The sequence below is a fragment of the Chionomys nivalis genome, chromosome 3 (genome assembly GCF_950005125.1).
Source record: "Chionomys nivalis chromosome 3, mChiNiv1.1, whole genome shotgun sequence".
NCBI lineage: Eukaryota > Metazoa > Chordata > Mammalia > Rodentia > Cricetidae > Chionomys > Chionomys nivalis.
The window spans coordinates 60,693,578-60,710,390 of record NC_080088.1 but is presented as its reverse complement, the minus strand read 5'-3'; the positions used below and the strand labels follow the sequence as shown (position 1 = coordinate 60,710,390).

The 16,813-nt window shown below is 46.4% G+C and overlaps 1 protein-coding gene and 1 pseudogene across 2 annotated transcripts in view; one reads left to right on the top strand and one right to left on the bottom strand.

Moving 5' to 3' along the window:
- Itgb5 (integrin subunit beta 5) overlaps positions 1-16,813 on the top strand; it is a 108,748-nt gene that overhangs the window by 29,447 nt on the left and 62,488 nt on the right. For both annotated transcript variants that reach the window (XM_057765405.1, XM_057765404.1), the window contains exon 4: positions 6,344-6,593. In XM_057765405.1, coding sequence (XP_057621388.1) covers positions 6,344-6,593 — 250 coding nt within the window. The remainder of the gene's footprint in view (positions 1-6,343; positions 6,594-16,813) is intronic.
- Positions 6,865-13,427, bottom strand: LOC130870820 (60S ribosomal protein L37a-like; annotated as a pseudogene).

Sequence of the window (16,813 nt, the reverse complement as noted above, 5' to 3'; positions counted from 1 at the left end):
TCAGCATGACTGGAAAGATATCCCGTGAAGGCCAGGTTACCATCTTAGGGTAGGTCTGAAGGAGAAGAGAGGGGGCTGGGTGTTGGGGGGGGAGTAGGGAGAGGGAAATGGGGAAGGATTTCCTCCCTTATTCTAATTTTTTTTTTTTTTAATTTATCTTGGGCTAGAGAGGTGGGTCAGCCACTAAAAGTTACATTTCTTTGCCTTTCATGGTGGCATACATCTTTATCCCAACACTTGGGAGGCAGAGGGAAGGCTATAAGTTCAAGGTTAACCTGATCTACATTTCAAGTACCAGGCCAGTCAGTGCTTCATAGTGAGACCTTATCTCAAAAACAATTCTATCCATGCATCCTTGCATGCTTGCACACATGCATCCATCCATCCTTGCATGCATGCATGCACACATGCAGCCACCCATCCTTGAATGCATGCATCCATCCTTGCATGCATGCATCCATCCTTGCATGCATGCATGCATACATCCACCCACCCATCTATCCACTTGTGTGCCTGTGTACACACGTGCGGAGGTCAGAGAACAACTTGTGGAAATCTGTTCTCTGCTTCTGCCATATGAATCAAGCTCAGGCTGTCAGTCTTTTCAGCAAACTATCTCTCTGGCCTTCGTTTTTATTATTGTTTTTATTTTTAAAATTTATTTTATGTGTGTAAATGTTGGCCTTACATGTATTTCTGTGCCACATTCATGCCTGGTGCTTCCAGAGGCCAGAGGAGGGCATTGGATTCCCTGGAAAAGTTCCAGATGGCTTAGAGATGCCATGTGGGTGCTGGAAATCAAACCCAGGTCCTTTGGAAGAACAGTCAGTACCCTTAACCATCGAGCTGTCTTCCAGTTCCCCTATTATTTTTTTTTTAATGGCTCAGTAGTTAAGAGCTCATACTTTTTTTTTTAAAGATTTATTTATTTATTATGTATACAACATTCCTTCGATATATACTTGCATGCCAGAAGAGGGCACCAGATCTTACTATAGATGGCTGTGAGCCACCATGTGGTTGCTGGGAATTGAACTCAGGACCTCTGGAAGAGCAGTCAGTGCTCTTAACCTCTGAGTCATCTCTCTAGCCCTCCCCTTTCATTTTTAAAATTTTTTAATTGCATTTTATTTGTGCGTGTGTAGGCCAGAGGACAACTTTTTTCTGAGTCAGTTTTCTTCTTCCATCATGTGGGACCTGAGATCAGACCCAGGCCGTCAGGCTCAGAGGCAGTGTGCCGTGACCCTCGGGGTCATCTTACTTACAGCCCTCCTTGATTAGTTCTTAAGTAGTATTTTAAAACTGTTTTTCAAATTGAGACGTAATTCACATATCACACGACTGTATCATTTTAAAATGTTCGGGTCACTGGTTCTAAGTCAACTGTGAAGCTGGGTAAGCATCACACTGTCAATTCCAGATCATTTTCCCACCAGCAGTTCGAACTAACGAAATATCCATCCCCTTCTAAACCATTGTTTCTACAGTGCTACCCTCACCGAACACTCCTCCTCGGTTATATAACTTCAGGCCTTTAATTCATCCACGTTGTGAAATGTGCTTTCAGCTGGTGCTTTTGAGCCGGGGTCTCACTATGTGCCTCAAGCTGACCTGGAATTTGTGACTCTCCTGTCTTGACCCTCCCACGGCAGATCCTACCATGCCCCTTACTCCATTCTTTTTATGGCCAAAGGATGCTCCATGTTCTTGGGCTGCGCTTTAGTTGACGGACAAACTGTTTCCACTGGGTAATTCTGAACATTCATGTTCAAGATTTTTGGGGGCCATGTGTTTTCAATAATTTTGGGTCTATAGCTAGGAGTAGAATTGCTGGATCATATGGTAATTCTGTATTTAACTTTCTGAAGAACTGCCAAACTTTAAGCAGGGTTTTGTATAAATACAAGGATCATGTTTTCCATTTTATTTCAGCACTGGAAACTGTATGTCAGGATAAGAATTTTTTTTTTTTAAAAAAAATCCTTAACAAAAAGCTTGAAATTCTTAGGACATGCATTTTAAGTAAAACTTAGAGAGATAAGCAAAGGCAGAGATGGTTTTCAAACACCAGGACACTCAAAAGTTTCCTTCGAGTTAATTATTCATCTGAATCTTTTAGTTTCTTAACTATTTCTTTTTTAAAAGTGTATTATTATTGTTTGTGTTGTGCACGCATGGTGTGTGTGTGTGTGTTGCGCCACACATGTGCCCCAGTGCGTGTGTGTGTAGGACAGAGGACACCTTGATTTTGAGATGGAATTTCTCTATGTAGCTCTGTTTGGCCTGGAACTCACTCTGTAGACCAGGCTGTAGAAATCCACCTGCCTTTGCCTCCCAAGTGCTGGGATTAAAGGTGTGCGCTACACACCCAGCCTGAGTTCAGATCCCTGGGATCCATATGAATAACTGGATACAGCAGTGTCCTATGTACCCTTAGCATTGCTGAGATGGGAGGTGGAAACAGAAAAATTAGGAAAATTGCCTCCGAGTTTGCTGGTCAGCAGCCAGGAGAATATGGGTAAAAATACAGAAACTAGAGTGACCCCATTACTGAACAAGGTGGAAGGCAAAAACCAGCTTTGGAATATTGTTCCCTGACCTCCTCGTGTTGGATGCACAATGGGAACACACACACATGAACACACACACGCACACACACACACCACCACCACCACCACCACAACCACCACCATTTATCTGAAGATGGCAGGAGTCTTTATTTGTGAAGATCCTGTCATGTCTTGACTTGTGAACAAAGCCAGTCTTGGAGCTCTGTTCTCAGTCTAGCAGGGTTTCCCATCTGATGCCTGTTCCCAAGGACAAATGGGAGGTTTTCTTATTAAAGGGAAGCCAGAGCAAAGAAAGTGTTAAAATCCCTTCTAGTTAGTACTTGATTACAGTGGGAGAACCTGTACTTAGGAGCGGAGCGTGGGCAGGAATCCTGTGCTAACCACAGGCAGCACTGGGCGCTGTGAAATCACGAAAACTGGGCAAGAGAGGGGCTTTGGGTTGAGGGAGGGGCTGCTGGGCTGGGGGTAGGGGTGGGGATCTCCTTTCTCTCAGGTGCAGGAGATCAGCTTCTCTTTGTAGTTCCCTTTATTGCGTTTCTCTGATCCTGCCGCTGGTCCCGAGGTGGGGATTATGTGGAAGAGCAGTAGCTGTGCAAGCCTGTAGGGCTCGCAGGTAGAGAGGGAGACTGTGTGGGGGAGGGGGGGATAACAGATCCAGGCATGTGGCTTGGGATGTTGTCAAAGGAGGCAGGCACACACCAGCTCTGTGGGTGAAGGTGGGGTCTGTGCCCCCTGCTTAGGCCATCAGTTAAAGTCCCAGGCAGGGTAAGACAGCAGCTTGCTGGGAAAGCGAGGAAGGGAAGAGTGTGTCTAAACAGAGTCACACCCAAAGGTGGGAAAAGAGCCCGGACCTTTTCCTGGCAAAATCACTCCACACATGGCTCTGGTGCTACCAGCCTCCCTGTCAACTTGCAAACCAGAGACGCCACCCTTGCTGGGCTGCCGGTGTCCTCCCTGCAGAGTGACGTCCCCACCGAGAGTGGATTGAGAGCTTCTACCCCACAAGAACTGCTGAGGGAAAACATTCCATGATCGCCAGAGCCCATGTAGGAGGGCGTGGCATTATGTAATGGCCGGTGCTCAGCACAGTTGGTCCTACACTCCTCACCGTCTCTTTCTGTCAAACTGGGAGAAACCCTCCCTTTAATATTTGTATCTTCCCGGTGGGGAGAGGCGTATGTGTGCATGCACTCTCTCGGTGAGCTATTTCTCTTAGGATTTAGCGCCAAGACGTGGGCCACTTCCCAGTACGAAGCAGGGACATCTGGATTTTATACCTCACGTCCTTCTTCGCTTTCATAGCTGGAGAATTTGGAGTTAAATTTGTGTGCCTAAAGCTATAGCCCAGTCAAGCTGGAGTTTCTACAAGACCTTTCTGTCTCTTTTTATCCCCTGCATGAATTGCTTTAATTTAAAATTGCTTGTAAGTTTTAACTTTTTGGAGCATTGGCACCAAAGATTTTCTTGTGTGAGAGCTTGGATCCTTATGTGCAATATTGGTTTTAATCCACACTATGATTAATATCTTCTTCACTGAGGCAGAATTAAGTCACAGGTTGAAAGGAACTGGGGGCCTGCTGAGCCCTTAGTGACCAGGTGTGGATTCAAACCTGGCTCTCCCAGCTCTGAGCCTGGTGCTGCCCTGCCCAGGGGAGCCTCTCAGCTCCCCTGAGTCCAAGCCACTTTTCCATGTTAATTGATGGCAGACTTCAGTAAGGTCGTAGTACATTCTAGATAGAAGATGGCCTAGGAGAATCGGGAGGATGAGCAGGTGTCAGAGAGCACACCAGACCCCATGAGGAGGTCATGGATTTAGACAGAAGAGGCTCTGTCCACCTGTGGTCTGCCTGCCTGTGCAAAGGCCAAAGCTGGGTACGCACAGGGTAGGGGCGACCTTCCTTCTCTGAGTTCTTTTTTACTTCTCACCTCTCCCCCGACCATGATAGGCATCCATCCCATGGAAGGACCTGCTGTGTCTGCCAGATGGGAGCCAGAGGCATAGCATAGCAGTTCGGAATTCATTTTGGGAGAAATCTTGAATATTCTTCTGTCTGCGTCAGACTCTGATTGTTTTTAAAAATAGGTTCACACCAACGGGTGACCCAAACTACATCAGTCTTGAGGCAGCTGGAACAGTGCGTGCAAAAGCAAGTCAGGAGAAACAGCCACGCCACTCCAGCTACCGCGCGTCTGTTGTGCAAATGTTTGTCATTCTAGGCCCTGCTGTCCCCTGGAGGTGCATCCCGGCTTCAGTGGCTGTTCCCAGCATTGCTGGTGTCATGCTTAAATAAACCTAGGTCCAGGTAGCTTATGGAGTATGTCTTGTTCCTATTGGGAGGGGGAGAGGGAGCATGGAGGATTGGGTTCTGTGTCTTGCAAGGGCCAGGACTTAGCGTACAGAGGAATGCTTAGCCAAGAGGGTGCAAGAAGCTTCCGAGCTGTGGCCCTACACAACCAAGTGTGGATATCTTGGATGGTGGCGAGGGTACTTTGGCTCTTGCATCTCTTAAGTACACAAAAAAATATACCCAAATTTCAAATACTCAAGAACAGTTCTGCCCCAGGCCAGACAGGACACCTGGCAACCCTGACAGGCCAGCGAGCTGAGGCAGACAAGTGAGCAGAACTTTGAAGTGATTTGCGTTTAGAAACAAAGACGTGATTTAGGGATTTTTTACCCTTCAGTTACTTTCCTAACTTGGGCCTCTCTCCAAACCCTGGGTGGGCGGAGGGGGGTGAGCTAGTAGGTCTCCTCGCTTCCTCCCTTTAATTAATTCCCCCTTTCTATACCTTCTGGCCGGCTTACTAGAGAACCCTAATCACTTTCTCTTCTTATATTTAGCACACAGTTTGGTAGTATCTTTTCTCCTTTTGCTCTTTTGTTAAATGGTGAATACAGTATATATCCTGTACATAGTATGTGTATATTCTTTGACACTTTCATAGATGTACTTAGTGAATTTTAGTAATTTTACCACCCTCCCTACCTAACCCCCGCTGTTGCCTTCTTTTAGGCTCTTCCTTGGAGCTCTTCTTCCTAAGTCTTCTTCCTATTCTTGGATCTGTGGTGTGTGTGTGTGTGGTGTGTGTGTGTGTGTATATGTGTGTGTACAGATGAAACATAGTCCTATCACTAAATCTGGAGCTAGGCTAGACCCCAGCAAACTTCAGTGGTCTTGATTTTCCTGTCTCTGCGCCTCACAAATGTGCTAGGCCCCACCTGGCTTTTTATGTAGGTACTGAGGATTTGAACCCAGGTCCCAATGTCTGCTCAGCAAATGTGCTTCCTCCCTGAGTCATCTCCCCAGCCCCAAGTTGCTGTCTTTGTCAGCCCTCACACACCAGTTCTCATTCATGGCTTCCCTCCTGTTAATTCCTTTGCTTTCTGTTGGTCTGTGACTTTCAACCCAGTTTGCATGGCATATTGTTCTGTGTTCACAGCTACCCAGGGTCTTTTTTGGTGAGAGATGGAACACCACCACCCTTCCTCAGATGCACTGACATGACACAGTTTGGAGAAGACCACCTGGGTCTTCTCGCAACACCATATTCACTTTCAAGAAAGTCTTTCTTTTTGGTGGTGCACCTTCATCCAAGACAGAGAAGAGTTTTAATTGTGTGTATTTGTGTGTGTGTGTGTTGGGGGGGGTCAGACAAGCATTCTACAGCATAACTACTCCCGTGTGGGAAAAAGATCTTTGGAATGAGAACCCACCCTTTCATCTCAGCGAGTCACACGGCCTCTAACGAGGGTGACCTCTCTGTCATCGCAGGTGATCAGACTGCCTTCCAGCTTCAGGTGCGCCAGGTGGAGGACTATCCCGTAGACCTCTACTATCTGATGGACCTGTCCCTCTCCATGAAGGATGACTTGGACAACATCCGGAGCCTGGGCACCAAGCTTGCTGAGGAAATGAGGAAGCTCACTAGTAACTTCCGGTTGGGTTTTGGGTCTTTTGTTGACAAGGACATCTCTCCTTTCTCCTACACGGCACCGAGATACCAAACCAATCCATGTATTGGGTAAGTGACTAGGAAGAGCCCATAGAAAGGCTAGTTAGGGGAAACATAGGCTTAGGCACTGAGTGACTAATGATGGCCACGTTATGTCCTTGGCCTACATGTGGAAAAAGTGACTATCAAGGCGTTGAGACTTATTTTCTTGCCTCACATGGCACTGTTCTCACATTAACATATTAGCCAGTGTCCTTGGGGAGCCATGAGTCCAGGAGGTTGAGGGGAGACCAGGAAAATCCAACTAGTACTTTCTCTTTGCCTGTAGTAAGTGGCATGCTCAGAGATACATGGTTTCAGCGGCTGGGGAGATGGCTCGGCTGGGTAAGTGCTTGCCGTCCACGCATGAGTAGTTGAGTTTATTAACGCTGGGCTCTTGAGCATACTCATAATCCCCAGCACTGGCCAAGGAGGACAGATTGGGGTTTGATGACTATGAGTCTTGAAGAATTTGTGAGGTCCAGGGTCAGTAAGAGACTCTGTCCACAGGGAAAATGATACCTGATACTGATCTCTGAGTTCCGCGTGCTTTGTACACACATGCATGTGCATGACCACACACAATCCATACACACCAAAAGATAAATGCATTCAGGATTTTCCCTGTGGTTTATATCAACAACTATAATTTATTTCCATGTAACTAAATGAGAACCCTGTTTTAGTTTTAATTTTTTTTTTTAGTTTTAATTTTGTATGTATGTGTATGGTCTGTTTGTACGTGTATGCGTGTGCAGGTGTGTGCATACCATGGCACATGTGTAGAGGTCAAATGGTGCCTTTGGATGTCCGCCCTCACCCTCCACTTTGTTTGAGGCCGAATGTTTTTGTTGTCTGCCCTTGCACTGCATATCCAGGCTAGCTGCACAGGGTTTCAGCAATTCTGTCTCTGTCTTTTGTCTTGTTGCAGAGGACACTGGGGCTACCGTCTGTCTTAGTTAGGGTTTTCACTGCTGTGAAGAGACACCCTGACCATGGCAACTCGTATAAAGAAAACATTTATTTGGGATGGGCTGCTTAGAGTTTCAGAGGTTCAGTCCATTATCATCATGATGGTGAGCATGGCGGCATGCAGGCAGATGTGGTACTGGAGGAGAGAGTTCTGTATCTTGTAGGCAACAGGAAGTCGATTGTCATGCTGAGCAAAGCTTGAGTAAAACAGGCCTCAAAGCCCACTCCCATAGTGACCACTTCCTTCAACAAGGCCATACCCTAATAGTGTCACTCCCTTTGGGGCCCATTTTCTTTTAGATCACCACATTTTACTCCCTGGCCCCCAAAGGCTTATAGCCATGTGCAGAAAAAATGCATTCAGTCCAACTTCAGTACTAGTCTGTAACAGTTTAGTGACAGCTGTTCATAGTCTATAACAGTTTCAAACTTGTTTCAAAGTCCAAAGTCTCTTCTGAGATGCATGGCAATCTCTTAACTGTAATCCCCCTGTGAAAATCAAAATCAAAAAGCAGATTTTATACTTTTAATATATAGGATATACATTACCATTTCAAAACACAGGGAAGGGAGCCTAGCAAGGAAATACAGGACCAAAGCAAGACCAAAGATCAGCGCACAAAATCCAAACAGCTACCTTCAGTTTGTTGACTACAGCACACTTTCTCGGTTCCACTCCCTGTTAGCAGCTCTCCTCTGCAGGTGTCCCTGGCACCTTGGGGTTTCCGGGGCAATCCAGGCTTCACCTTCACAGCTTCATGCAGTGGCCTCTCTGCTAGGCCTCCCTTCAGGGACATCCCTGACACACACTGGCCTCAGCAGCTTTATTCCAAAACTCCTTTCTTCTGTCCTTAATTCTAAAGCCAGAACCATGTGACCGAAACTGCCCAGTTCTGCTGCTTGCTAGAGCTGATACATGGCCCCTCGCTCAATTATACATTCACCAGCCTTCTGTGTTCCACTGCCTAAGCTTGGCTCTCCTAAAACTTGTTCAGTAGACCAGGCTGGCCTCAAACTCAGAGATCCACCAGCCTCTACCTTCCCAGTGCTGGGATTAAAGGTGTGTGCCGCCACGCCCGACTCTAAACTTTTTTGGGGGGGAGGGTGGTGGGGAGGGACAAGATTTCTCTGTAGTTTTGGTACCTGTCCCAGAACTAGCTCTTGTAGACCAGGCTGGCCTCGAACTCACAGAAATCTGCCTGCCTCTGCCTCCCGAGTGCTGGGAATAAAGGCGTGTGCCACCACCGCCCAGCCCGACTCTAAACTTTTAAATTACTTTTCATAACTTGGAAATTTACCTGGGTAGGATCTTGTCCTGGGGTCACCCCTGCCTTTAGTCCATGTCTTAATCCATTTATCTCCCTGGACACAGACTTAGCTCCATTCCACTTTTGGTGCCCTTTTCTCCTCAAATATTTTTCCTTGCTCAGCTGGCTCCTTTTGTCAGAAATCTCCACTGTTTGGAGATTTCTTCTGCCAACAGAATTAATCCCAAACTCTCCACTTTAGCCTCAGGCAGACTCTTAGGACAAGGGCAAAAGGCAGCCACCTTCTTCACCAAAATATCACAAGAATGGTCTCTAGACCACATACTAAAAGACTTCTCCTCTGAAACCTCTTGAGGTAGTGCCTTCCCCCATCAGTAGACCGGGCCATATCCTCCAACACTCCTAAACTAACGGCAATGGAGTTGGCTTCTCTGTTTGCTAGTGTCTCAGGCGATCTGTGAGATGTCAAGACTGTGCAGTACAGCAGCATGCAGTGATGATTGATAACTTCCAGCCTTTCCTTGTCTGAACTCCACCTTCAACTTCAATGAGGCTGTGGAATTTAAGGCACAGCATAGTCACTAGGTAGGGGACAGCTAAGATTTTAGTTCATACTGTTGACAAATAGACACCTGGTTTGGATTATCCCATACTGGCCTCCTCAGGTCCCTCGGGTCTCTATGCCATGTTTGCAGATGAGGAAATGAGGCCTGCAGAGAATACCTTACCGTTATACAGACGGCTAAGGGGCAGACTAGTTTTAGAGCCTGTAACACAATCCATTTTCTTCCTCATCTAAGCTACTTTACCTGAGGCTAAGGAACAGCATTCCCTCCCAAGCTCCCACAAGCCCACCATGTTTGCCTAGTCTGGACTAACAGTCCCCAAATCTCCACGGCTAAGTAACTGCAAAGCTGTCCTCATTTGTACAAAATCTGAGGAGGGCTGGACTGTGCTGAGGCTTGGCACCTCTCCTTCAGGGAGCCAGGCCTCTTCCACATTGTGGTGGCTTCTTTCTGCCACGGAGGAGGGGGATGTGTTGTTTTAAAGACCCTGGGCCTACCCACAAAGAGCTCCCAGCTTCAAGCTAGGTTAGGTGTTGGGAGAGGCGGTGATGTCTCAGCAGTCTGTGTTATGAGCCCCCCAGTCATGTTAATTTTATTCTTGATGCTGACCTAGATCTTCCTCAGGGGTCAGAAACCAACACAAAGATTGAAAAAAGTAAAATAAGCCAGGCAGTGGTGATGAATACCTTTAATCCCAGCAGATCTCTGAGTTCGAGGCCAGCCCGGGCTATACAGAGAAACCCTGTCTAGGAAAACGAACAAACAAAAAAATCAGAAAAATGAAAGAAAATAAAACCCAGTAAGATAAACAGTTTTAAGTATAGATGTATTCAAAGTTTTTTAAGCATAAAGAGAAGCTAGGCGTGATTTGTTAGATAACTTCTTCAGGGCCACAGGTAGCCATAAACTACATAAACTAGGTTATGATTAGTGGATTTGGTCTCCTCCCCCTTTCAGCTGTCCCGAGGCCACAGTGTTGAAGTTTTGTTACTTACTGGGAACAACAGCATCTGAATCAAAACATTTCTTGGGATCCATTGGAACAGTGATTCCAAACTCTTCTTTCCGTCCCTGCCCTGACTGGGCTCAGACAGGGTGTGTGCACCCTCAGAGATGCTGGACTGGGAGCTGGCAGAGGATCAAGGACTAGTTTGGGGTTTAGCATCCGAATAGGCAAGGCTATTCAGAGTTCCCACTCGAAGCCCTCCAGGCAGACACAGTGGCAGACAGAGCAGTTCTTGACAGCACTCTGAAAAGCTGTTCCTAAGACAGGAAATCAGTGAAGAAAGGGTGTTAGGTAGGAAACCTCAAATCTAAGCTGTGTAAATCTCTCTTTTGTAAGCCAGGAAGTATCAGGAAGACATTGCTGCTCTGGGGAGCAGGCTGAGCTTCCCACCCCAGGGTCCCTAGTCTTCCTGGAGCGTCCCCTTTGCAACTTGAGAGGGACAGCACAATCCACGTCTTGTAATCTAGCTGTCCCACATCAGGTCTGGGACAGCACATGGGTTGTTTGCTTTTCTGTTTTAAAGGCCCCATGAGTTAATCACTGACATCTAAAAAGCAATTAGCCACAAATAACCAGAATTTCTAGGTTTTCTCCACTCAGCATAGAATGGACCAGACGCACTAAATCTGAAGAAGTGTCGGGCTTACCAAGAGGAGAAAGAAGTAATGAAGGCATCAGATTCTTTAATCTGATTGACCAGTTTAATAACTGTCCTGAGTCACTGAGGGGCATCACCCGGAAATCCCAATACCCACTGACACCCCATTTTCGGTCGCCTGTTGAAGGACTTTTTTCTTTAACTGAGCTGACATCAAGAAAGATTCATGTCCAGCCTGGTCTACAAGAGCTAGTTCCAGGACAGGCTCCAAAACCACAGAGAAACCCTGTCTTGAAAAACCAAAAAAAAAAAAAAAAAAAAGATAGATTCATGTAAAAACATGGATGTGTAAAGACATCTCCATCACTGTTTATGCATTTCTACCCTTTGAGTCACCGCCTTCTGGCCTCTTTGTGCCTGAGGTGACATGCTCTGCTTCTCTAACCCTGCTCTTTACTGCATTTTGGCTGGGGTTACCGTAGTTGACGTAGTTCAGAGCTTGGTGGGCTGTGTCGTCTGTCTGGAAGGCTCTAGCAGTATCTCTGTGATTGTTTCCTCTCGCCTGCCTCCATGTTCATCCGCTAGTAGGTGTCAGCTGGAGCTTCTCAGTCTAAATGTCATATTTCTTATTTTTCTGCATAGAACGTCTCCCCCCCAGTTACATCATAGAAAGTTCTTCCAGGTTGCAATTTTGTTCTTCAGTTTGATCTGTATACTGAACCATTTTTGACCTCTGTGACTATATTCTATCTATCTATCTATCTATCTATCTATCTATCTATCTATCTACTATCTATCTATTATCTATCTATCTATCTATCTATCTATCTATCTATCTATCTATCTATCTATCATCTATCTTGGTTTTTCAAGACAGGGTTTCTCTATGTAGCCCTGGCTATCCAGGAACTCACTTTGTAGACCAGGCTGGCCTTGAACTCATAGAGTTCCGCCTCGTCTGCCTCCCCCAAGTCCTGGGATTAAAGGTGTGCACCACTGCTCGAGCTCTTTCTACAATTTTTATTTGGTCCTTTTCTCGGATCCTTCTGTTTTAGATACTTAGAGACTTTTAATTTTTGTTGTTTGTTTTTAATTTTTCTAGTCGTTTCCCGTCTGGCTTTTGGCTGCCGTTCTGTGAGTTCTTTGATCGTTTCAACGGTCCTTTTCTCGGGAGTTTTAGAGCATTCTGTTCTTGAGTGTGAGGTTTGCTGACATTCCTTTGGGCTGTTAGCCTCTCACGTGGTGTGAAATGTTTTCATTAGCTCATCTCCGTTGGAGGCTGTTTTCCATGGAGGGCCATATGTCCTGGTCCTGGCTTTCTGTAGAGCAGTTTTAATCCCTGCTGTTGTCAGGGGCCTTTCTGTGTTGACAGTGGGGGTGGTTTGCCTGTTAATTTCTCAGCTGGGGGTCTCTTCTTTCCTTTCCTTTTCTTTTCTTTTCTTTTCTTTTTTTCTTTTTTTGTGAGACAGTCTCACTATGTAGCCCAGTCCTGGAACTCACAGAGACCTACCTGCCTCTGCCTCCCAAGTGCTGGGTTTAAATGCTGGCCACCATCTCCCCGCAGTTGGGACTTTCTTTACCATACCAGTTGGGAATTCTCATCACTAGGGACTAGAATGACTTTTTATTTATTTATTTATTTTTGGTACAGGACCTGGGTCAGGTTCCCAGAACCCACATTGGTCAGCTCACAACTGCCTGTAATTCTAGTTTCAGGGAATCTGATACCTCTTTTTAGTTAGTTCGATAGCACCTGCATGTCCAGGGTACATAGTAATACATATATTTTCATTTTGTGTATGTATGCATGTGTGTGCAGTTGGTTGGTTGGTTTGAACTCATTAATAATAAACTCCAAGTCACCAATAATGAGTTGATGTCCCATTAAAGAAAGAGATAAAGCGCTCCTTGGTGTCATTTAACCAAGAGCAAGCCAGCTTTGACTTCTCTGGTTCATGCTCTCTGTCCTCTGTCCTCTGACTGTCACATGAGTCTGACTCTAGCCTGCCTGAAGGCTCTCTTGTGAATCTGTCCATGTCCCTAACAGAGGGCTTTCCTCTGTGTTTATTGAACAACACAGAGAGCATCCTATGGGGAAGGAATGAGAGATATTTTTTAATATAAATTAACCCATTTATTGCAGACGAGGCCCACCTCAAAAGGTAGTGCTTCCATCCACCTTTGGGGTCCCTCAGGCTTCTGACGGTGGACTTCACAGTGAGAACTGCAGTGGTGTGGGAGGTTCAGGCCCCAGCAGCCACTGCTTTCATGCAGGAACCACAGTGCCAGATGCCAACAGCTCGTCTCTTCATCTTGGTCTTGCCACAGAAAGAGCACGTGTACTTGGCATGCTGACTGATTCAGTTTCTTCACTGTTTTCCCGAGGGAGGCACTGTAGCAGGTCCCATCTCTGCTGGTGATCATGACCTTCTTGGTTTGTTTATGCATGTCTCTGGAACCTAAACCCAAGCCCAAAGAGGATGAGATATTTTATAGATAATCAGAATTTTGCAAGAGATTAAGTCACTGACTCTAGCTGACGGAGATAACAAGCAGTATTGTTGCAAACATCATTGTTTATCACGTCACATCCAAATGTGGTGTTCAGCACTTATGGTAGATATTCTTTAATAAGATTGTTTTCAACCTCTGTATTTGCTCTTTTCAACAAATAATACACATGTAATGTCTGAGTGGGGGCATGGAAGAGGACATAATTTAAGATTGCAGCTGTGCATTCACTTAGGCTGTAAAAGCTGATTACATGGGAAATCCAAGGCATGCAAGGTTGGGTGATACATTCTTCTCTTAAAGGCAGGTTAGACAAACAGGATGGGCACACAGTAGGACAGCAGTCTTAGGTCTTAAGTGACTTCAAGATGTATTATTAACTGGGTGGTAAGGTCAGCCCCTTACTTAGAACCTGTGTATGTCTGTGTTTGTCTGTTTTATTTATGTGTATGCATGTGTGCTGGTGCCCAAGGAGGCCAGAAGAGGGCACTAGAGTCCCTGGAGCTGGAGTCACCGGCAATCCTGAGCTGTCTGATGTGGGTGCTGGGAACTGAACTTGGATCCTCTGGAAGAGCAGTAAGCTCTCTTAGTCATTGAGCCTGTCTTTAGCCCTAAAGTGATTTTTTTTTAAAAAAAGATTTATTTATTTATTATGTATACAGTGTTCTGCCTGTGTGCATACCTGCACCCCAGAAGAGGGCACCAGATCTCATTACAGATGGTTGTGAGCCACCATGTGGTTGCTGGGAATTGAACTCAGGACCTCCGGAAGAACAGTCAATGTTCTTAACCACTGAGCCATCTCTCCAGCTCCCCACTAAAGTGATTTTTTTTTAAAATATTTATTTATTATGTATACAATATTCTGTCTGTGTGTATGTCTGCAGGCCAGAAGAGGGCACCGGACCTCATTACAGATGGTTGTGAGCCACCATGTGGTTGCTGGGAATTGAACTCAGGACCTTTGGAAGAGCAGGCAGTGCTCTTAACCACTGAGCCATCTCTCCAGCCCCCTAAAGTGATTTTTTATGTGAGGTTCTCTCTCTCTCCCCAACCCTGTTTTAAAAATTTATTTGTAATTATGTATGTGTTGGGTGGAGGGATTGTACGTCTGAGTGTAGTGCCTACCGAGTCCAGAGGTGTTAGATCCCTTGGAGCTGGAGTTACAGGTGAATTCAGGTCCTCTGCAAGAGCAGTCTGTGTTCCTAACCCCGAACTTCCTCTCTAGACCTCATGTTTTTCTCTCTTGCGCATAGCCTGCAGTGGATAGTTAACATCCTTGCCTCTTTTGTAGGCTGGTGGTTGGAGATTCATGATTGGCTCAGTACTGCAGGTCTTAGTAGCATCCAGCTTTTTGTAGAGCTCCTGTAGAGAGTGAGGCAGCTCCAGGCTCCCCTGGGCTCCTCCAGCTGCAAGCCCAGGCTTCTTTCCCCGTCCCACTCCCTCTCCAGCTCATTCATCTACGCGCCATTTTCTCTTCTCTTGTAGCCTTCAATCATGGCTGTCTATTTGGATTTTTTTAATTATATTTTGTCTAGAATTTCTCTGTATTCAGGCTAAGAGAGGTGCCTTCCCTACTAACTCATTCTACAATCTTGTCTTGAGTATTGCATCATTTCTAGAATTTGCCGAGATCTAATGTCTTCAAACTAGATTCATTGTTTTTTCAAGACAGGGTTTCTTTGTGTCCCTGGCTGTCCTGGAACTCTCTCTGTAGACCATGCTGGCCCTGAACTTAGATCCTCCTGCCTCTGCCTCCTGGGGACTGGGATTAAAGGTGTATGTCACCACTGCCCAGCTCTGGATTCACTTTTTACATGAATGCATTGGGGGGGGGGTGTTTGTGTGCGTGCACGTGTGTGTGCGCACACATGCACACACACACACACACACAGAGCTCTGTATTTATTTATTTTTCATCTTCCTGGTTAATAGTCTTGAGTAGCTCTTCATAAATGTCTCTCCACTGGGATTCCATAGCATAGACACAGTATGTGTGGGGTAACCTTCTGCCTGGTGACTAAAACACAGATCTCCAGGCTACTCTGGAGCGACTCTAAGGTCTAAGCCAGAAATCTGTCCCAGGTGGCGTGCTGTTTTAGTGATGCCTTCCCAGGTTCTGTGTGGCAAAGCTGTGTCCCATCAGAGGTGTCCCTAACACACAGCCTGTAGTCTGGCTTCTCTGCAGGAGACAAGAGAAGTTCTCTTCAGTTCTCTGCAGCCAGAGCAGGTCTGCTTGCAGATGGGAAGAGAGGTGTAAGCGCTGAGGCACCATGGCTGCTCTTTTCAGCTCTCCTGGTTTCTCTTTTCAGGGCAGTTATTAGGTCTCCCCTCCCGACTGTCACAACAAGCACACACCCAAGGCCGGGGACAACAGAAGGGACCAGGAGCTTGGAGGAAGAATGGAATGCATTTGTGGATGTCTTTCCCTCCCCTCTGTGCTTGTCTGTCTGTCAGATCGGTGTGCGTGGCATCTCTGCTCCTTTTTCCAATGGGAACTCAGTGTCTACACTTGTTTCTATACAATGAGGAAGCCACACAAAATCTTTGGGTGGCCCGAGGTGTGGGCTTAAAAATAGCCGACCAGTCTAAGCTTCAGGTGTTTGTGAAGACTCAGTGCAGGCAAGGGAAAGAAGTCTAGCTGGAGAGGCTGGAGAGAATGGACTGGCTGGTGGTTTGTGTGTGTGTGTGTGTGTGTGTGTTGGCATGGGGGAGTGGCGGGGCAGGGGACAAGGGTGTGATCTGTCCCCAGCAGCTTGTGAGGTCTGTGTGACAGTGGCATTGTGACTGTTAGCAGTAGGACCACCTCCTAGAGAGCCAGAGTTTGGCTCTCTGCAGAGGAGGGGAGCCTGCCTAGACCTGTCCTGGTGAGGCAGGGCTTGGCAGCAGGGATGGTGGGACCTCTCACAGTTGCTAAGCCTGTTTCCCTTCCCAGGCACAGCTTGAATGGGATTCTAAAGCCTTCCTCCCTGGCCTCTTGTTTTTCTATAGAGAGACTTCATTTACATGGTCACAGATCCTGCAGGTCTGGGCCAGACTGCCCCCCATGTCCTCTTAGTCTGTCCCTTTTACTCTGCGTCCAGCACACTGGCCTTCTTCTGTCTCCTTTCTTCATACGGCTCTGCTAGCGTTTCTTTTCTGTGGCTGCCACGCTCTGCCCCCTCCTTTATCCCAGGAACCCATGTAAGGCCTCTCTTCCTGTTTCTGTTGCCAAGGCTTGACGCTGTCATTGAGAACCACTTTCCTGTAGGAATGGGATCACTTACCGTATCCCCTGAATGCACGTCTTTCAAAGCTCTCAGTTACAGATTCCCATTGGAAGAAGTTTA